Source organism: Epinephelus moara, chromosome 10 (assembly GCF_006386435.1).
Source record: "Epinephelus moara isolate mb chromosome 10, YSFRI_EMoa_1.0, whole genome shotgun sequence".
In the NCBI taxonomy this organism is placed as follows: domain Eukaryota; kingdom Metazoa; phylum Chordata; class Actinopteri; order Perciformes; family Serranidae; genus Epinephelus; species Epinephelus moara.
The window spans coordinates 21514076-21536393 of NC_065515.1; the positions used below are offsets into that span (position 1 = coordinate 21514076).

A 22318-nucleotide genomic window follows, 5' to 3' on the forward strand; every position below is an offset into this window, starting at 1 on the left:
TGACATCACTGGAAACAATAAACTGGCAGTTATCTAAACTTTCCACAAGCATGTGGCAAGATAAAACTTAACCGACTGAATAAATCAGCTGTTTTATTGCTCCTTGTGAGTTCATCAGACTGCTCATGTGAACTTTGTAGTGTCATAGTGGGAATAAATCAAAGTGAAAATCAGCCAGTGTTTTACTGACTGTATTGGCTGCACAGAGATAGCATTCAGGACCTGCTTGCAAGAAAACACAAGACGAAGTGCCCTGTCCAATCCATGTCAGAAAGTTCATATTATCTAAGCGAGCAGGCAGCAGATCTTGTAAGATCAGGCGCCATGAACGTTGCTCATTTGACAGAGCAAAGGAAGAGCTTGTCAGGGAAACAGCTCGTGTCGCTGGCACTTAAAAGGTCAGCGAACTGAACCCCAACCTCTGGCCCGCCCTCACGCCTGTCTGTCTGTCACCAGGCCCCCCACTTCCAGGCGGGTGTCCCCAGCCCTCGTCTTGGCTGCTATCACCCGCCGTCATCCCCTCTGAGCTGTCCCCCTTTGATGACCCAGGCCTCTTGTCAGAGAAGAGCTTCCAGGCAGGCAGAGTGAGGACAGCCCTTTGATGAGGACCCCGACACTTGCCAGCACCACTGACATGCAGGGGGGTCCTTTGAAGAGGCTGGGCCTTACATGTACCCATCCGTCCTCACACACACACACACACACACACACACACACACACACACACTGTTACACGTGCTTCCAGGGTATGGGGAGAAATGAAGAGAAGAGGATTGGGGCACAGTATAGAGAGGTCCCTCCTTTGACTGCGTTTCTTGCACTCTGATGGTTTTAATGAAGGCATTTGAATTTTTTCATTCTATGCTTGAGTGCAGAGAGCGACCACAAAAAAAGATGTATAGGACGGAGGAGCAGGGAGACAAAAAGAGTCTATGTGGCTGTCAAAAAAATGTTGCAAAAGGTCACAGAGGCTTTGTTGTATTTTGTCATTTGACTTTCACTTAAAACAGAGATATGGGAGATATAAGACATTCAAAGACTGGATACTTTTGGATTTTATTTGCTGCATAATTCACTCTACTATTTATCTGCTATATTTTATGAACAATTTTTGTCAGTGTAGGCATGATAGAGGCATAATGAGCCACTAAACTTTGGTACTGCTTCAAATTAACCCTAATAATTTAACAACAGACATTTTTAACATTGTTTAATCACCTCGATTCTTCATGACTTTTCATGAACTTGCTTATAAAATTATTTTTATCTCACAACATGTTTCAGAAAAATGTGAGTAGTGGGGTCTCTGATGAGTACAATACATTTTTATTTGCTGTTTATCTGTGATAAATTGATTGACAGAACTTTTTTACAATCCCCCTGCCTCCTTTCTTTGTCTGTAAATAAAGTTTTGGCAAACTTATTTATTTCACGTATCACCCATATCACATAGAAATCATAAAATTGTTTCTAATTTAATTACATATTGTGTCATCTTCATCTGAAAGGTATCACCAAGGGCGTAGGTTTTGTTCAACGCTGGGGGGAGACGCAAGTGAAATAAAAAAAGGAAATTTTGAGCATAAAAAATTACTTTTATGCATCCTGGTGAATTTGTATGCACCATTTTTTGCCTTTTCTGCATCCGTTTACAGTGCAAATGTCTTTAATTTTGTGAAAATTAAAATTCTCTGCTACTTTCATGTTTAAATTGGGGTGGGACAAATGCACATGTTCTAAATATTGAGGGTTCATGTCCTCTGTTTCCCCCCTGAAATCTAAAACTATGGGTATCATGTTTCTACATATTGGATTTTAATGAGGTCAGGAGCAAAGCAAACTTAATTATTATTGCAGAATCCCTGTCTGGGTAATATGGTTGGTTTCTGCATGCTGCATTCATACAACATAAACCTAGCAAGTTATAACCCAGAGACAACTATACTCAGGCAGCCCAAGTGTTCATGTCCTACTGCTGCTGTTTTCTTTGGCTTTGCCATGTTATGTCTGTCTGAAAGGCAAACAGACATTGTTTGACACCAGCCCCCAAACACCAGTCATAACAATTCTAATCAATAAGCAATAGACTTCAGATTTGGCCACAGCCACTGCCATGTCATACAAGGTAATAAAGTATTTGGCCTTTGTTGGCGGGGCTACAGTTGTTGACATCAGATTTTCACCTAAGGTCATCAGAGATTTCAACAAACACTTCACTTTGCAATTTTCAGACAGCACAAAAAGAAATTCCTTTCAGCAGTGTTCAGGCTGCACCTGCCTGCGTTGCAGACTTTTTTTTTTTTACCATCGATCCACATTCTTCACACTACAAGTTATGGTTGACATTGGCGATGAACATCACAGACCGTTCTCACAGACTCAGAGTAACAAAGCAGTTCACATCCAACTGCAAAACCGCAGTGTGCCCAAAAAGACACATTATTCCCAATGATACCACAAAGAGGACAATGTTTGTTGATAGGAAAAAAAAGGGGGGGGGGGAGGAAGAATGAGCCTCTCATACATTTTCCTCATTCCTTCTTGCTCAATGTGGCCCTTTTTGTCTGCGTTTGGCTATGTGGAGTAATGATTAACACAGCCAGGCATGGGAAGAGACTAACAGTTACAATGGAGGGGGTTGTTTTGGTGTACAGAACTACCGATTGACCTGCCTGAGCTTCCCGAGCTCACCTGGCAGGTCCCTGGGAGCCAGCGGCTGGCAGTCAGGAGGCAAAAAAAAAGGGGCTACTTAATCATTATCATCTGTGGAATCACTCAGAAACGGCTGGCAATAGGCAAACAGATAAACCTGGCAACATTGTTAAATCAGGCACGTAACAAAGTGCTTAACTGAGTGTGGAAAGGTTCACATGAGAAAGCTTTCAAGTGTGTACAGGGGGACTTTTGAGCTTTGTGTAGGGTTGAAAAAATAATGCCAGAGGTGCTCAACTGACTGACCTGTGAGCAAGCTTACCCTGCAAACAGCTGCCTGTGATATTTACAAGCTGCCGAGGCTGACACGGTGCCACCACAACCATTTGGTTTTTATCCTGTGTTTGTGTGAAGTGTAATCTATCAAAGGGCATGTAGCAATGGTAGAATGACATTTTCATGGACATTTGTAGTTTATATTTGTGCAGCTGGATGCACACCATGTTGATCTCTTCATGAGCTTTCATTGTTTTGTTTGTTCTAACTCCCACGAGTTAAGTAGTTACCCTGATGTGTTTATTTCTCACCAGGTGGACGACCAGATGAAGCTGCTGCAGAATTGCTGGAGCGAACTCCTCATCCTCGACCACGTCTTCCGGCAGGTGATGCACGCCAAGGAGGGCTCCATCCTATTGGTCACTGGCCAGCAGGTGAGTTGGTTAAATCCCAACCGAAAGACTTCCAGCTCCCTCCACCCTTTTATTTTTCCTCTAAAGCGCTGCCAACCACACATCACTCGCTCCCCAAAGGACTCTGCAACACCTCAACATCTCCCTTAAAGCCATATTGATCACTCAGCCACACAGTCCCCGCTTCATTAAAAATAGATTATGCTTATGGATATATACTAATGTCACTAGAATAATCAATTTAGCATTTTTTCTCTCAGTGCATGAAGACTACACCAGCGAATAAATAAAGCTCTCTGGTACGCATGTTGCAGCGTAGTGAGTGGGCGAACAGATAAAGAATGTGGCTAACTGTGTGTATTTTGTTTTACCGGGGCCCTTAAGGAACCTGGTGGGAGCTGATGCCTGAGGCCCAAATGGAGGTCCTCAAAGCATCAGGATACTGTGATTCTGCTTTTTGATTCATACACACACTCACAAAACACACTGTCAAACAGTAAACACACAGGCATGCAGGGAGATCTCCTTCAGCGTTAAGGGATTTTCATAATCTCATGCACACACAAAGACATGAGAGTGCTCATCATGAATATGCCTCTGACCAGTGGCATGGCTGTCAGTGAGATGAGAAGTCATAAATTATAGATTGGCCGGCTCTCCGAAACATTGCTCTTCAACAAAATGTTTTACAACAATAGATGCTGGTATAAATATTGTAGCAAGGCAACTGCACTGTATACAGGGAAGCCATTGCTTTAACACCGTGATTCTGAATGAAGACAAGGTCGAGGGTGGATTAGAAGAATAGATAAATAAGCAGTGGTGCTACCAGTGGTGAGTCGTTCAAGCTGTGGTAAATAGTACTATCATAGTGGGAGTACTACAAGAAATATCTACTTGGCTTTAACAAGGTGTTTGCAACATGTGATTCAGAGTCTGGGGCGGGATTGCTTGCACATGGTTCTCAACATGGCTGAGCTGGCGGCTAGCAGCTAACATAGCTGATTGCACGCTCTGAAATTAGCACCCAGCACCTGTCAAATGAAGGCACATTGTTGGCAGTAGCCAATCGTCAGGCCATCTGGCACTTTGTCGTAACTAAAAAGATGTGCATATACATACTATACGCAGCCACTCATTTAGCGAGTTTGTGGAAGACAAAACAAAATACTTGCCTCCCACAGTGACAGGTAATAAAAGGGTAATTTCAGACACTGGAGGGTGGAGGTAAGCTTCCGACATTACAAAGCCTGCATATCAGTTGCAACCACCGTATAAGCATAGTGCGGAGCAGCGGTTAAAGCTAGCCAGTGGAATACACTCACAGGAAATGACATGCGCTAACATGCATGTGTGGCCGGCATGGCTACCACACTGATTACAACACACACAGAGGGAGCATGACTTCATTCTCTGCTCAGGATGCCATTACTCCATTTTAGCTTTACGTAGTTGTTTGCTGCCATATTGATATTCTGAATGTTGCATACAGCTCCTTTAAGTCCATCATGACAATATGCACATGAACAGGTGAAGAGAAAAAAGACAGAAAAGGACAGAGGAAGAGCCAAAGAGAAGGAGACGTATTGGGGTAACAGGTGGTGGAGAGTGGGTGAAATAAGGTAGGAGGACAGAGATAAAGTAGTATGCACAATAAGGGTAGGAGGAAAGGGAAAGAATGGAGAGGAGAGAAGTAGGGGTGATAGAAACTGATTGAGGCAAAGGTTAAAGGGACGAAGGAGTAAAGACAGGGAGTGAAAAGGAGGAAATCAGAGCAGAGATGGAGGACAGAGAACCGGACAACGTGGATGAGAGGAGAGAAAAGAGAGAAAGAGGTCTGTTGAGAAAAAAGAAGGACGAAAGAAGAATGAGGCAAAAGGAGAGAGGAGTGAGGAAGGAGAAGAAGAGAAAAAGAAGGTGGTGATACAGACGAAGGGAAGAAGGTAAGGAGGTGCTGACATGAAGAGAGACAACATGGAGAAGAAGCAAATGACAAAAATGAGACAGAAGATAAGTAAGGGCAAACTAGAGAGGTCAGGAGGAGAAAATAAAGGTGGTAGGTGACATGAAGGGAAAGAGAAGGAGATGAAATGAGGAGGGATCGAGGAGGAGATGATGAGAGCAGTTTGAGGAGACGAGAGCAGTAAGGGGAGGAGGGGCTGATAATCAGGGGAGGCGCAGGACGGCAGTTTCGTTTGCATACTTTGGTTAATGAACAGCTGGTGTGTGTGTGTTGGGGGCAATAGGGAAAATGTGTGTGTGTGTGAGTGGGTGTGTGTGTGTGAGGCTCTGAAACAGTTCATTATTTCCTATTATTCTCTGCCTGGCCAGGGGTGACAGCAGAGCGATAACACCAGGGATATTTAGAACATAGTAGCAGCATTACCCAAAGCAAATGCTACACACACACACACACACACACACATAACCAATCACATAATGACTATGCGAGACAAAATACCACGTAGTTCTTGGCCACATTGGTCTTTAATGTGCTAGTAACTTAATTGTTACAATATGCTCATGATATTGATTCATGGGATATTATTAAGTATTAAGTAGGGCTACCCCTGACTAGAATTTTCCTAGTCAACCAATAGTCGTCATTCAGGGCCAGTAGTCAACTAGTCGTCCGCATGTTTACGATATTAATTTGATTATTAAATTATATATTTTGAGTGGGGTCACGCAATGGTCTGAGTTCAATAAGTAACATTGTTAACACTGCTACATTACAGAGAAATACAAAACCATACTAATGAACCTTCATTAATATAGGCCTATATTTTATCTACAAGTGCACGTCACACACTGAGCGAGCCGCCTGTTAATGACGCTGTGGGCTAATGGGCATGTAGCTACTTCCATGTTTCAGATGATACGTCATGTTTGTAGTCGACCAATGAAGATGAGTTTACATATCACCTTGGGTTCGTCCTTCACCTTCTCAAAATGATCCCACACTTTGGATTTCCTGCCCGACATGTTATTAACTAGTCTGTGGAATAACCGCAGGTACCAGCCCTGGAAATTAGGGGCGGTACACATGCCGCATCTTAGGCCTATTGTCCATGGGACAGATGTAAAGCTCTGGGTAGCCCTGCACTGAAATGATCAACTTTTCTGTATTTATCAGACTGAATATTTACGGAAGAGGAGAACGATATTTATCGGCTGTGATTGGTTTGTAACGTGACTCCTGGCGGACTGCTGAGTGTGGCCACTTCCTGTGTCTGTCCTTTCAAATTAAATTCCCACATGGTACAGTCATATAGGTTTTGATTTATTTTGACAAGGTTTGTTGTTGTTTTTTGTTTTTGTTTTCTGCAACTAAGCAACCAATGAAATCTTTCCAACTCATGACCTTTCTGGTTGACTATCGTTTGGTCAACTATTAGTGGGCAGCCCAATGAGAAGTGTGGAAAAAAAATATAGTGAAAGCTTCTATGGTTGTCACTGTTGCCCTGTCATGGTCAGTGAGTTATTTGTAAAGAAATTCACTTTTTTTTTTAGAAACATTTCTTTCATTTTCCCTATGTAGTTTTAAATAACTTTATAATTTCCTACGTCATGTTTCGCTAAATTAAATAGGACAGATTTTCTTGTTAAGACAAAGTCCTTGTATGTTCTCATTGCATTGCATCCTGGTCTATCGTTTGCTATTGTGGGTGTCAGCATTTGTGTCCTTGTCTGACTGTGGCTGAACCACACAGACAGGTGCTGTAACAAAAGGGATGAGTGCATTGTCATGTTTCAGTAACGAGGCACATCAGGCCTGTAACATTGTAAAAGAAGTTTCAGTTGATAAAGTTTGTTTCAGGAATATCTTGAATGTCCTCATGTTGACACATTTTTCAGTTCTTTTTATACAAAATGTGACTTAAGGACAGACGATTTGTACAAATGGAAATTTGGACAGATGTTTCTACTCTTTCGCTTTGAATCAAGCCTCTTCTTTGCTTTCATCAGTCACTGGCTGCACTCATACTACCCTTTGAAAAGAACTCTACGGTACCGGCAGATTTACTGTTACAGCCTGTCATTCAGTTTTTGTCTTCTGTCTATTTCTCTCGTCCTTACATTCCTCGCTTGCTAATTTCTGTCTTTTTCATATTTTTCCATCTTTCTCTGAACTGCTGCATGTCGTCATGTCACCAACAGCAGTGAGGAATGGCCATGAGTGTTTTGGGTTTTTTTTTTTAGTTTTGCGTGGAAGAAAGGAGGCTTATTCTTTTTCCTGTCACAGGATCAAACGCACTGCATAACTTGCACGAATGCAAACATGAAATGACAAAGATTGGACTGAACTGTTGAATGATTAAGCAAGGCCCCACAGCTTGGCAAGCGAGTTTTTCAGTATGAAAATCCTGATGTTTTGATGGCACAACGCTCCTGGTGTACATGAAATTCAAATGAAGGAAAAATGCAAAAACAGAAGTTCCTCGGCCGGCCGTAGATATCTGTGCTTTCAAACAAGGTACATTTTCCATCCCCGTCTTCCATGCACTTCAAAGCCCTCTACCCATCAAACCCATCTCACCTTCCATATCCATCTTTAATGTTCTGCTAAGATTGTTCATCGTATTCATGATGGGTTAAGATTCGAAGGTTTACTCATATATTTACTCTGTCTCTCCAGGAGGGATAATAAAGTAGTATTGATTGATTGACTGATACGCAGGTCACCAGGGTTAGTGCTAAGTCTGCTATAGTGACATTATAGCGTTTTTTCCTCTCTCTTTTTACTTAAGGCTAGAAGGCAATAACCCAAGGCATCACCATCAACAGTCCAATCCTTCAATGAAGTTATTTCATGCACAGTTGATTTTATGTAAATTGATTGACACCTTGGAAGGGGGGCAGTGTCTGCTTTTCACCGAGTCATAACTCTTAACCGTCTCGAATGTAGGAAGAACGAAAAAGAGAGGGACAAAGGAGTTAAGGATAAATCGGGAGAGAGGTACAGTAGTGCGGTAGAAGAGAAAGGAAAGAGGAGGACACGGGAGAGAGGAGAAAACATGATGTATTGTTAACGTTTACTTTACTCCGACCCTTCCTTTCTTCAGACAGATGAAAAACAGGCTCCAATCATCCTATTTACACGATAAATAAATTCCAAATCCAGGGGTGTTTTTAATTGCAAATGGGGGCTCGCAGGGACCCTCTGCCTCCCTGAGCTTTAGGAACTGCGCACGCCGACATCTACCTTACCCTGAAAACCCTAGCACAGTCAATTATGGTAATGAATTGTCAATAAATATAAAAATTTAATATGGTCCTGCTTGCTTTGAGTGGCAGCTAAGGACTGTGTGTGTGTGTGTGTGTGTGCTGTCGAGACAAATGTGCTGCGGCTGCAAATATGCGCCCGGAAAGGAGTGTGAAAGGAATGTGTTTGTGTGTGTGTGTGGACAGATGGGTCAGACCCAAGAAAAATGGGTTTATTGGAAGTCTATCTATCTATCTATCTATCTATCTATCTATCTATCTATCTATCTTTTGTCGTGTCTCATGCATTGGTTTCCTTGCTGTATAGCGGAGCACAGAGAGAAGAGAAAGTCAAATCTGGCAGGTCTACTCAGTTGGAGGTGAACTCCCATGCTCTCTCCATACGCCCACAGCATGTTGTCATAAAAAACTGTTAAACTGCAAAAACCCATTCCCCGCAGCTTCTCTTACACGTCCACCACTGTCTCACACTCTGACAGACAGACCAAAGCTTTTGACTCTGTGTTGAGAGCGCAGTAGAGCAGGTACTGGGATGAAAAAAATCAATACATGAAGCTCATGGTGGTGATGTGTGCAGGGTACAGTCGTGTGTTGTAAAGTTGCCAATCATTTTTGCACAGTAGGGTTTTGGATTTACTGGTTAAGATAACCATGTAATGGGCAGAGATAAGCAACCAAAAGACTAACAAAAATCCAAAGTCAGACAAAAGGCCCAAAAGTAAGAGAAGAGGCTAATATCTATTAAGTCTGCTGCATCTAAACATGCTGAGTTATTTATTTAGCTGGCTAAGAAGCTATAGCAATCTGGATATTCAATTTTAACATCCATGAGTCAAAGAAAAACTCCACAGGGTGCCTTTAATCCATGTTTTTTCAGCCATCAGAGCATCTCTTTACATCCCTCTCTCCCTGCTTATTCCAGGTGGACTATGCAGTGATTGCGTCACAGGCGGGAGCCACCCTCAACAACCTGTTGAGTCATGCCCAGGAGCTGGTGGCCAAGCTACGCTCCCTGCAGCTGGACCAACGGGAGTTTGTCTGCCTCAAGTTCCTGGTCCTATTCAGCCTGGGTGAGTCTTTGAAAGCGCTGAAGCGGGAAGATGTTGTTGTTGTTCCTGGCCCCTCGAATATGTTGCTGCTGCTGAGGTAGGAGTAGGGGATAGCAGGTGACAGAGAGAGGCAGGAAGGATGGGTAAGAAAGGAAGTTGAAGTAAGAAACGGAAGAGAGGGAGGGTCTGGAGATGAGAGGAAGGAGGGGGAGGAGAGGAAGAAGGAGGGTAGGAAGGCAGGGACCAGTGGTCTGGAAGGGGGGAAAAAAGAAAGTGAAGGAGGAAGGAATGAGAGGAAGTGTGGTCCTCTTCCAACAGAAAAAGGAAGAAGGCAGGCTTTTACACACAACTGGAACAAGCTGTGAGCAGAGCTGGTGGGATGAGAAAAAGTGCACAAGACAGTGAGGATGAGGACTAATAAGGGGAAAGGAGTGATTTTTAAAATAAGTTTAAAGAGGATTTTTTTTTAAGTTTTCACTCTCTTTTTTTAGCTGTGGTGGGTCAGAGAGGAAGTAAAGGAGCTGGGGGTCAACTGAAGAGGGGAGAAGGGAGGAAAGGAAATGATGAGAAGAGGGAGATGGGAAGATGATGAAGCGGAAGAGGGAGTGGGAATTGGTGGGAAGCAGGTACCGTGAAGTATTTGGGATGGACAGGTGGGAGGGAGCTGAGGCTGGGAAGAGAGAGAGAGGGAGCTTGGGATTTTGGACGGGGGGGAAAGTGGAGGGATAAGTAGCCAAATGAGTTAAGGGACGAGGAGAAGGGGTACAATGTGTGTGTGCGTATGTGTGCGGGTGCATGCGTGTGCGCACTCAGATCCCAAAGCTGCTCTCCACTCTCTAAGCCGAGGTCAGACACTGCCAGGAGACTGTCATCTCTGTCTCTTTCCTAACAAGTCTTCAGCAAATGGCCTCAGAGGAATACACACACACACACACACACACACACACACACCTGACCAATCCTATTTTAACATCCTACATTACTGAAGCCAATGATGTCAAGGTAGCTTCGCTCAACCTGGCCCCTCCATGGCACTGAGTGCAGCAGTGGCATACATATGATGAATATTCTGTTCATCCTTAGCTACCCCTCCCTCCATCCACCTGTAATCCACTAGGGTCATGCTTTCACTTCTTTACCTTCTCTAAACAAAGAAAGAGGGACTAATGAACTGCTAGGCAAAAGCACGCGCACACACACACACACACACACACACAGCGAGGTGATCAGGCAGGATTAATGTTTGTGTTAGTGGTGTGGTACAGCAAAGGGGGATGGATGGGGTGGATTGCAGTGGGGCTTTGGAGTGTGTATGTCTGTGTGCATGCATGCATTTGTTTGTGTGGGGTTTTTCATGGGGCAGGGGTGTTGCTGGGGCTCAGGGTCTAAATAATTTGGCAGAAACATCATCCATAATGAAAGGCTCACCTGAGGGATGTGTATCGCCCCCGGCAGTGCCTGTTCAGGCCTCCCCGCGAAAGAAGCCCGACACAGACGCTGTAGAGCTGGCTGAGGGGATCAGCGTTGGAGGAGTTGGGCGGGGGGGGTGATGAGGAGGGACTTGTGCAATGTAAAGCCGGGAGATTTAGAACTGATCTGATTAATATCTCGTACAGCTGAACAGACACGTGAGGCTGAGATGCATACATTTACCTGAGGGGAGAGTGCATAATGTGTGCAGGTGTGCCTTCACGCATCTGTGTGTATGCACACAGCTGCTTTTGAACCACAAGCAGAGCCAATTAATAAGGATTGTAGTCAAATGAGGCATGAAAGTAGCTCTGCACTCACTGCCGAACTAAAGGATTCACTCTCCCTCTTTATTAGCTTCATTTCATCTCTAACACTGGTCACTGTGCTCTCAGCTGGGGCCAATGTTAACAGGGTGTATTCATTATGATAAAAGTTTTACACTGGGAACTACTATTCTACTGTACTGCTAGTGCTTACTTACTGTGACTAACCCTAGTATCACTGATCCTGCTTAAATGTCTGAGGAAATAGTAATGGTATTGCTACTGTTTATACTAGTGCTTCTCAAATGGTGACTTTGTGATAACCACACGTTATTATGGCAATATTCAACTGGGCCCATACAAGAAGTTGACTGACTGTATCAATATGTTGCACGCACCCATTTCCTAATAAAGAGGCAAACTCTAGCTGAAAAAAGTAATTTAATTGAATCAAATTTTAAAAAACCTTCAATGGGAACCTATTTGTCTCCAATCGTACAGTGTATGACACATCATAAGTCCTGATTGGCAGCCATTGTGCACATCTATAACTACAGGTGTGCCTTGAGATTCTGGCTTGCCCTTTGGTGTGCCTTGGACACAAAAGTTTGAAAACCACTGGTTTATGCAACGCCGATAAACACAACTACAACTTTAATCATTGCTGCCGTAGCCCTTGTTATACAGCCTGTTCCAAGTGTGAATGTTATTCCAAGTACAAATGCTGAATGGAGGGGGGCACTGTTGTGAAGGTAGTAACAGAGTCAAATCGACATCTGTTTAAAATGGCACTAGATCCCAACGCTGTTGTGTTACAACTTACAACATGCCTCTTTTGCCTCGGGAACACTTGGCCAGTACTATCCGGACATTTATGGGTTCTACATAATGGCAGACCTTCTTTGTGGCAGTATTGCTGGATTATTGTTCAAAAGGGGCTTGTAATTATCACTTCAGCTCAGTATCACCAAGAATTGAATAAGAAATGATAATAAGAAATGTTCTTGCTGATGATTCCCACCAAACAATTTAAGTCCAATGCCAACATACTATGATATTGCAAGTAGTAGCGTGCTTTTACCTAGGACGGTGCGGAGAACAGGGTGTTAGATGGGTGTGTAGCAGAAGACTGGATCCTCATAGACCTAACATTCACCTCTAAATTGACTGGAACCATCATCTTTCTCTACAACCCAGTGTCACTCCCAAGTCGTCAAAATCCGGACTTGCAGCGTCAGACGCTGATGAAAAAAGCCATCCTTTAACGTTGGCATGATACACAGCACTCTGCACCGTCAAGGGAAAACATGGCAGGACAAGATTGAAAGTTAAGGCAGGAATAGTCTGATTAGGACGGGTGGGTCCAACAAACGCTGACTTTCACCTGGGAGAGCGGTGTTCGCATCCCGTAAAGCCAAACCCTGTTCTTTTTTCCTAGACCTAATCACATGCTTTTGTTGCCTAAACCTAACCACCTGCGTTAGTTGTTGGAGGAAAGAAAACGTCGATTTGCATTGTTGTACTGAAGTAGTGCTTTTATTTTGAAAGAGACTGTATGTAAATGGTAAATTTCCTGTGAGAACGGAAGTGTATTTTGAAAGAAGACAATGCATGTAACAGGCAGAACTTGACACAACGCCCCAGCACCCTAACCCTAACCAACACACCCAGGGTACCTTTCACGTCGAGGTCGGAGTCTATCTGAAACCATACTGTAGCTGCATGCATAGATATTCTGTTGAAAGCAAGAATTATAGAAGCATTGGCAACATGGTTGTGTCGCCTATACTGCTAATAGCATTACTACAACTATTCTCTCTTGTGACTCATGGAAGAGGTGGTATTTCTCCCTCTGTTTCGCTGCCTTTTTCAGTCCCTATGATTCTGTTTGTGTCTTGATTTTTCTCAGTATTTCTCCCTCCATCTACCGTCTCTCTATCTGTCTGTGGATGGATCGGTCACCTCCTCCCTGCCAGGAGAGCTCTTAGTTAGGTCAGTTGTCGATAAAGACAGGTATATAGATGTCACTTCGGCTGAGAGGAGACACTTGTCCTGATGTGTGTGTGCGTGCTTGTCTTTCTATCGCTCTCCCTCTGTCCCCTGTCACTCTTTGCCTGTCTTAAGTGAAGGCTTTCACCCTCTATCAAGGAGGAGATTATCACTCTCAGAGCATTGATCTCTTAAGTGTTGGTGGGACTGTGAGCAATGATTGTGTGCATTGGGTGTTGAGCAAGAGACCTGCAAAACAGCAGGAAGAGAGAGAGTGCTGTCTGGGTCAGAGTTCAGTAAAGGATTACTACTAGTTGTTGTATGGTGTCAGAACGCTGTTAATGGGACTTTGATTTCCTTTAAAAGGCTTACAGACCTAATAGAAAGACTGACAGGTTGTTATATATGTGACCGGTGATGTGAAAGCCCAGAGGTGAAAAATGGGTCACAAGTTCAAATTCAGGCTGAGAAAAAGTGGAAAAAAATACTCTCTTCAGGAGGAATTAACTCCAAACTGCAATGTACAGTTTAAGTAGAAAGTTATGGGGCATGTGCTTCCTAAAATGCTTCCCACTCACACATAAACAGTAAATTTGCAAAAAAAATAACGAGCTTCAATGATCAACTTTCACCAAACATCATACAGATGCATGCCTGATGCATTCCACCACACAGACAGTTTCCATACTGGCAAAGCAGATGCAGTGACAGAGGTCAGAGAGTGTTCAGCCAGCAACCAGTTAACCCAGCTCTACAGGTCAGACCCCATCAGGTGTAATTGGGTAAGACAGGCGCTGCCAGTCCTTGTCAGCCGAGAGGAGAACCAGAGTAGCTGCCAGACCAGCGCGGGGTGGTAAATGCTCCCAGCGGAGAGAGCAGATTTGTGGACATAGCCCTAAATAATGCTCCCATATTGAAGCCTTTAGAAAGAACAAAGCCGGGGGAAAAGCTGCGAAAATGTGGAGAGTTTAGGCTCCTTGTTTGATTCCTCTGTAGCGGAGGTTTATTTAAAGACGTCACATTGGTAGTTGTATTAACTATGTAAAGTTTATGTCCAAGTGTTTCCCCTTATGTTGCTTTAAATGTAAGAACATGCCAAAAACTACAGCTATACTTTCATTTTATGGATTACAATACTACTAATAATAAAAATGCATTTTATTTAAACTAGGCACCTCAAGGACACCTTAGAAGACACAGCGAAAAACAAAAAGCAATGTATCCAGACATCATTAAATCAAAGAAAGCAGTAATGTACAATAACAAGTTAATAAAATTACTGGGTATAAAATCATCATCGTAAAAACTAGGTGTAAAATCATCATCATAAAGTCATCGTCAGTGCAAAGAGATTCAAAGTAAGTGATTCTATCTCTAGTCTGGGACCACAAACTGATCCGTAATGTCATGCATGTTTATTTAATCTGCCTATTTCAGCAGTTTATTTGAAATTAAGGCTGCAGCTGATGATAATATTCATCTTTAATTAATTTTTATGATTTTTCTCTCAATAAATTTGATCCAAAACATGTCATAGAAAGCAAATAATGACCACAACAATGACAAATAAAAAAAAAAATTCTCATATGCCTTTAAAATAGAACATATGGATAGAAAATATGGATAAAAAAAATCCATATTTCCAACAGTTGGAACCTGAAAATTGTTGGTTATGCTGCTTAAAAGTCAAACCAACAAGTCAGTATTATTCCAAGTCAGTGATCAGAGACGAGTGGTGTTGTCCACTCATAAGAAACCAAGACAGCGAGTGATTCAAGAGCTGCCTCAGCACCACATTAGCTGTCCGTCAAGTGATTAGTCAGGTTCTGAGGTTAGAGTTTAGAGACACCCACCTATCCATCCCTCCCGCCCTCCATCCCTCACCTTTACCTTTACTGCTTTAACCCACCTCTCCGTTTATCTCTCCAACCCCCATACTCCTATGCAGGGGATGCGTCTCTCATTAGCATGTTTAGTGCGCCACACACTGAAGACAGGTTTTGTGCACCGCGAGGTCAGACACCAATCTGCTGACAACAACACAAACACAGCAAACGTGATTAACCTTGATGAAAAAAAGACAAGTCTTCTCTCTTTCTCTCTCTCTATCATATTTGTCTCTCCACACAATGAGAGAAAAAAAACCCACGTAATTCCCAGACAGGTACGTCCTAATTAAGCAACAGCCGAGGCTGCTCAGAATCAATGCCCTGATCCCTGACCAGCGAGCAAGGGAGCTGCTAATTCATGCACACCACCCGCCCTCTCCCCCATAAAGCCTGGCAAATATTCATTTCCTGAAATGAACCGAATCATTTAGAATTCGGTCGGGGATTGATTAACATCGAGAGGCGGCGACGGTTCAATATTTACACCCATTGAGACCGAGTTAGGGGCCAAATAATGGAGCATACAACCGGAACAATGCTTTACAACTTAATTAAAAGCAACATAATATGGACTTCCCCCCCCTTTTTTGTGCTGCTTGCTGTGTAGAACCCAAGCTTTTTACTGGGCTGTAAGTCAACAGAATGGAGTCATCAACTGTACCTTTGACCTGATCAATACGTGAAGGTATTGTTAGGGTGCGTATGATCTTTTCCTGCTCTCAACATGTACCAGGAACATCAGGATAAGCTAGTAAAGCATGTATTTCCAGAATTTAGGCAGGGTTGCTCAACAGGAACACAGTTAAAATGACCTTTAACTTACTGTAAGCACAGGAGCCAGCCATAAAAGAAACAAAAGTATTCATAAGTTACAGGAACTTAAGGAAACTGCAGAAATCACACGTGTAAAGTGAGACTGAGGACAGTGTGCATGCTGTCTTTGGCCCGCATTAGGACTCATGTTAGATAAAGTCACATGTAAAGACAGCAGACTCGAACTAGATACACGTGGCTTGCAGACATTTCTCATGCAAAATGTTTTAGCTCATATGCAATTTCACATGTGAGGTATTACAATTCAGATGTCATTTTTGCCACACTAAATGTTCATAAGAAAATATCCAGATACTGTGCGAGGGATGTGCATGAAATGTGGCACAAATCATACTCCATAGCATGTGTGTCTGTGTGTATACAGGCTAGCAGCCCCTATGCTTGACTTATGTTTGCGTGTCCCACAAATTACAGACTCAGTGACTGGATTGGTGCAATGACAGCAGTAATGGAAAATACAGTAGCTGTGATTGCAGTGAGGCTAAGACTATAAATGTATGTATAAGGTTCATAAAGTGCAATCCATGCACGAAGCGGCTGCATCTAGTGCTTTTTCATCACTCTGTTTTGAAACTTGGCAAAGTGCTCGGCAAACACGTGCTGATTGAGAAGTATTGGACTCACATATTTCAAACAAATCTTTTTACCCCCCATCAGCTTCCTTCTGGCATCATTGTGACACGGGAAACAAACAAAAAAAAACATCTGCTCAAACTTTGTCCCCGGCAGAAAAGCCAACCCCATCTATAATCATGTTTGAGTGTCCCAACTTTTCTTTCATCTCATCAGGAGTAGGTGGGAGTGTGCCCTAAAGCAATGAACCTAATACTTCCGCCTATTTTCTGTCAATTTTAGCCTAAGAAATCTAACATGGCGTGCAGTCGGCTCCTGACGCCGGCCGCCACTTTGTAGGGAATTCCATGTAATGAGGCTGCCTAAAAGGCTTTCAGACTTTATCAAGCAATAAAAGCTCCAGGTCTCCAGCCCGCCACTATTACCTGGCAATACTGCAGGCTGTTGTCATTAAGCAGCAGTTGCGGTGAATTGTGGTGGTGGTGGTGGTGGTGGCGGGGATGATGAGGACTGCTGCCTCTCACCCTTGACCTGACTCCCCCTTTAGCCTCAGCCCTTATATCTCCCCTGAGATACGTTACCGTTTTCAGATGGATTTCGACATTTCCCAGATTATCTCCAAAGTATCTCTCCAATTTACAGCTCAAACGTGTCGTCTTTTCTTCTCTTTTTAAGTCTTATCACATTCTTTCAAGGATTTATATGGTGATTATGTTGACACTGTTCTTTATCTAGTTCCAAACAAGGCCAGTTATCAGAGAGCCAAGCAACATAATAAGGGGAGGGTTGTTTAAAAGGGGATTTGTAAATTGACACAACCCCAGTATTACACACTTAAGTGATAAATAAGTGATAAGATAAAAAAGCCACATTATTGTTGATCATAATGGGGATCTGGTAGATATAGAGCATAGTGTATGAATGAGTCTTATAGATGCTAACATAATCACTAGGATTGAATACTCCTGTAAACCAAAGTACACTGGAGACACAATGGCTACATGCATGAGATATTCTGATTTTTGTCCTTACTCCAAAAACAAGACAATATTCCTACTAAGCTGTGTACATGGCGAATGAAAATGAATATTCCACCTGTTTACATGCAGCTGTGAATACTTCAATTAACATGTCCATATATCTTTAATCACATGAAAATATGAGGAAGAGGTTTGAGGTGCTTCAGGTGCCGTGTGAACATAGCATTCCTCATTTATTCCTCATTTAAACCACCTTCTTGACAAGGTTGGCATTGCGGTATTTGCGCATATCCCGAAACCTGTTGATATCCAAGTCTTTTGTTGTGTTTAAAATTTATGTTTTGCTCCTTATGACCAGAAATGTGGGCTTTTCTTTTGGGCATGCATCTCTTCCCCAGCCCTGTACACCTTTGGCGAGTTGGTTTGTTTTCGTTTGCATTGTAAAAATGTCAAAAGAATGCTCCTAAAACCTGGGTTAATACCGACATGTCCCACATATCTTAATTGGAAAATGCTAAATTCGGAGTAAGGAACAGGTTTGGAATATCCAAATGGAACATGCTTTTACATGACCCTCATAAAATTTAAAATATTGTCGTATTTGAAATAATGGTGTTAATTAGTATGCATGTAAACATAGTCAATGTCTTATATATAAATACAGATAGACTTGAGAACCCAAGTCATGCCAGGTATACTGTAGTAGGTGAAAAGTCCTATTTTAACAGAGTTACTCACGTATATGACCTATTCATTTTCAATGGGCTAATCCAAAGAGACCTTTAATGTGAAACCACAGTATGGCTCTCCAAAATCTTGAATTGTCTAAGTTTTGACATTTGTACGATGTGCATCTTGGCCCAGTGGAATGAAGAGGTACATTAATGTTTCATAGTTTTTTTCAAGGCTCAAGTGTATCAAGGTGGAACCAAAAAGTGCTTTTTATATATTTATTTATTTTAAATGCAGTAATAAAATACACTTTTTTTGTATTTACTGTAACTCTGTCACCTTAAGAAAAATGCTCCAGAAAATTAAGTAACAACACTTTTTTGTTTGAGCATAGTGCACAAGTTATCTCATTCCAAATCATGCAACTTTATCTGTTGTGATCTCATCCCCACTTGTTCACTTGTTGACCACTATTTTTCCACTTCGGCAGAAGCCCCAGGTGTTACTGAAATGACACAAGGGCAGCCATTTGCATCGAATCTTTACACAGAAGGAGTCAGCAGTAAAAAGGGTCAGCAGGTAGGTTTAGGCAACAAAACTACTTGATTATGGTTAGAAAAGCATCACCCATGTCACCAGAAAATCAGGTTTTGTGTGCCACAAACGCAGCTGGGAAGCCAGCAGGGTGTCGCTAAAAAACGCCCGGCTTTGAGGGACACCAACACTGCAACTAATGTTGTTGTCTGTTGGTCTTGAACACCAGCCTACAGGGTCAAAATCTGATGTTTGTTGGACCCATTAACCTCCTCTCCAACCACCCTTAGCAGACATTAACTCTCTTTTAACTACGTCTGTTACTCTGATCTCTAATAATGATACAGATGGGTATACATTGGAGTTGTTGGAAGCCCAGTGCATCTCACACGATGACCCTGACGTCTTAGTGATGTTGAAGACACAAGCAGCGTATTTTGAGGCTGTGGTTGTGAGACCAGGCTGACTTAATCACAAGAGAGCGCTCCAGCAACAGTGTGGTAATACAGTAGCAACTTCTCTCACCATCCACCACTAATGTTCCAAAAGTAATAATCTCTTTAGACACGTGCAGCCCAGCCCTGTGCTCCAACTTGAATATGGTGACATCTGTACGGTGGCAGTAAGATTTAATACACACTTTAACTCACTGCCCCACCCAAGCAATACAGCACAAATCCCCTAAACTTCTCCTCCCCTCCATCAATATACTCACTAACTACCGTAGCAATGAGTACAACCAGACAAATGCTCCTGTAAAAGTTTTTTTCGCCAAAGAAAAAACCCTTTTCCACCCTCTACCTCCTCCTCTGCTCCTCTCCTGCACTCCCTTGTGGGGTGATTTAAGACAGGCAAGCTATGGAGAAACTGTTGCCCTCCATCTCTCCTCTCCTCCCTCCCTCTCATTCTCCCTCTCCCTTGGCCTTATTACAGGCTGTCAGTTTATTATAAAACATTAGGAAAGCAGAGGGACACTTGCAGTTACTGTCCTATCGATCGGCAGGGATAGATTCTGTGATTTAGAGTCAGCCTCTGCTCGCGCCCTCCACATTCTCGGTCTCCTATTAAGGCACCAGCGCTTTGCTTTTGCTATTGATGTCTCAACATTAACAGTTACAAGCTGCTACAGAAAATCAATGTTCAACTTTTATTACCGGCTGCATAACGCAGAGGACCTCCCGCCAGTTGGTACTTAGCAGTCAAAAGGAGGCGCAGATGGTCCGCCCGGCACGTCAGGTGTTTTCTAAGTGATATCTGCAGTGATATTAATCCTGTGTACAGCATATAGGAGCTTTCATGGGGTGGTTGAGGGCCTAAGAGCTTAGGGGCAGAGCATAGGAAAGTACATCTTGCTAAACAAATTAGCACATGCTTGCAAATATCCGTCTCTGCACCTGAACAGAGACTTAAAAGTTCGAATGTAAGATGGGCAGGGGAGGTTTTATTTAAAACTTATCGTGCCAAACATCTACACTTTTCTTGAATCTAATCGAACGCCGCCATCAACACACCTGTAGTCCACAAAATCACACATACAGTACACAACCTAAATGTCATCAAGCTAAAATAATGATCGATCCCCTTCAACCACCACCACCAACCAGCCATCCATCCATCATCAGTATCAACCTGGATGTGTGTGCGCTGTAACCCAGGTAGCGTGGATCTAGAGCGGCTGAGGCCTCTCAAACATTTATGAGGGGCTACCGAGCAGCGGTACGGCAGCCCTTCTGGGACAAACAGCCCCCGGTCCTGTACTCTCAGTCCCGATCAATGGAACTCAAGTTCATTACACACACTTTTCAGCCGAACGGCAGCAACAGATTTTTTCCCCCCCTCCTCCCCCCGATCGTCGAGCAGCCCACCGCTGGGGTTGCATTACACTTGCTTGTTTACGTGACTGCGTGTACAGGGGAAGACGGGGGCTGGGAGTGTGTAGCGGTGTGCATGTGTGTGTGTGTGTGTGTGTGCGAACAGGGGCTGCTCCCAGTGGCCAGAGCTTGAGGTTATCATTATGTACAGGCCGGTCCGCTGCAATGCTAATGCTAATGCATTCTCAGTGGCCGCAACTCGGGTCCCAGCGCTGTGCTAGCTAGGTTGCTACTCCTCTCCAATTAGAGGCTGAGGGATGACTGTTTGGGGTAGGGAGGACAGGCCTGGGCTACCTGGGGCCCTGCGGAGAACAGGCTCACATTAGTCGAGGAAAACAGACTCAGAGAACAAATTGTGCATACATTGGAGTGCTGCAGAAAGTCCCACTCTTGATTTGAATGATTTGTTGACTGGAGACCACCTACTCCCCGGCTGTGATTTCATGCAGCTTAATAATTTGTTTAGAGGACTGATTTAATTTCACACCTTACTGTTGTCTCACTGATCCAATTTGCTTTAAACTCTCTGTATAACAATACTATTAATAACATATAACACGCCAGACACACTTTCTAAACCCCAAATAAACGTGATCTCAAGAGTATTGTAAACTGAGAAAGACAAACTGTCAACAAATCTGAGCTGATTCTAGCAATCAAAACAGCATCAATGTTTCACTTACAAGCTGTAGATTTACAACCAGCCCAGTCACTAGAGGAAGTATGCTAGATTCGTATGTTTCATACGTATCATATCAATGTTTCTAAAGTAACGTAGTTGTAGGTACATGTATATGAGCTGACTTTGTCATCAAGAGGAGGAGGGGATGGTGGATGCCTTGAGATCCAGGTGAGATGGCTGCAAAGCTGCAGACCACTGTTCGACACCAACAAACAACAAAATTGGCTGTTTTTTACGAAACAATGCAGCATTTCCAGCCATGATTGCGGCACCAAAACCAGGTATTTTTAGCCAAAATGTCATCTTTCCCTAACCATAACCATGTGGTTTATGTGCCCAAACATAACCAAATGTTAAAATGTAAAGTTTCAACATATAAGAATGTACAAATCTTACATATCCGTGGTTTGCAGAAACGTACAATGCCAACTGGCGACTGGGTTGATTTACAACAATGCTGCAAGATGAGGACTGTGTTTGTGTGTGTATGTGTGTGTGCCAGCAGGGAAAGAACAACTGCCACAGTCATGCAGCGTATTGATCAGACTGCCTGCCTCGACCTTACTTAAACATTACATACAAACGGCAGCAAAGAGTTACACAACCCTCCCCGTGGAGCTCTCTTAACCAGCAGTCACTCTTCCTTGGTTGCTTTTTCTTTCCTTTTCTTGCACTCATGCACTCTGGGAAGCCTTCACCTCACCGACACACATATACACACACACACGTAAGGACATTTACTATACACGCACAAGCACAGATACAATATATGAAGTAGATATACACAGTGATGTAACACATGTACACATGTAACACTCATGTAAACATACACACCGTAGGATCTAGCTGAAGGATAGTGGTGTGGCCCCTCAGTCTTTAAGTGTATTGCAGGTCAAATGTTCAAAAATACAACTGCAATTAGATGAAGCCCCAGCTTTACAC

At 43.1% G+C, this 22318-nt stretch overlaps 1 protein-coding gene across 1 annotated transcript in view; it reads left to right on the top strand.

The window, feature by feature from the left end:
* nr5a2 (nuclear receptor subfamily 5, group A, member 2) overlaps nt 1-22318 on the top strand; it is a 73026-nt gene that overhangs the window by 37370 nt on the left and 13338 nt on the right. The window contains exons 5-6 of the mRNA XM_050054896.1: nt 3243-3362; nt 9490-9637. Coding sequence (XP_049910853.1) covers nt 3243-3362; nt 9490-9637 — 268 coding nt within the window. The remainder of the gene's footprint in view (nt 1-3242; nt 3363-9489; nt 9638-22318) is intronic.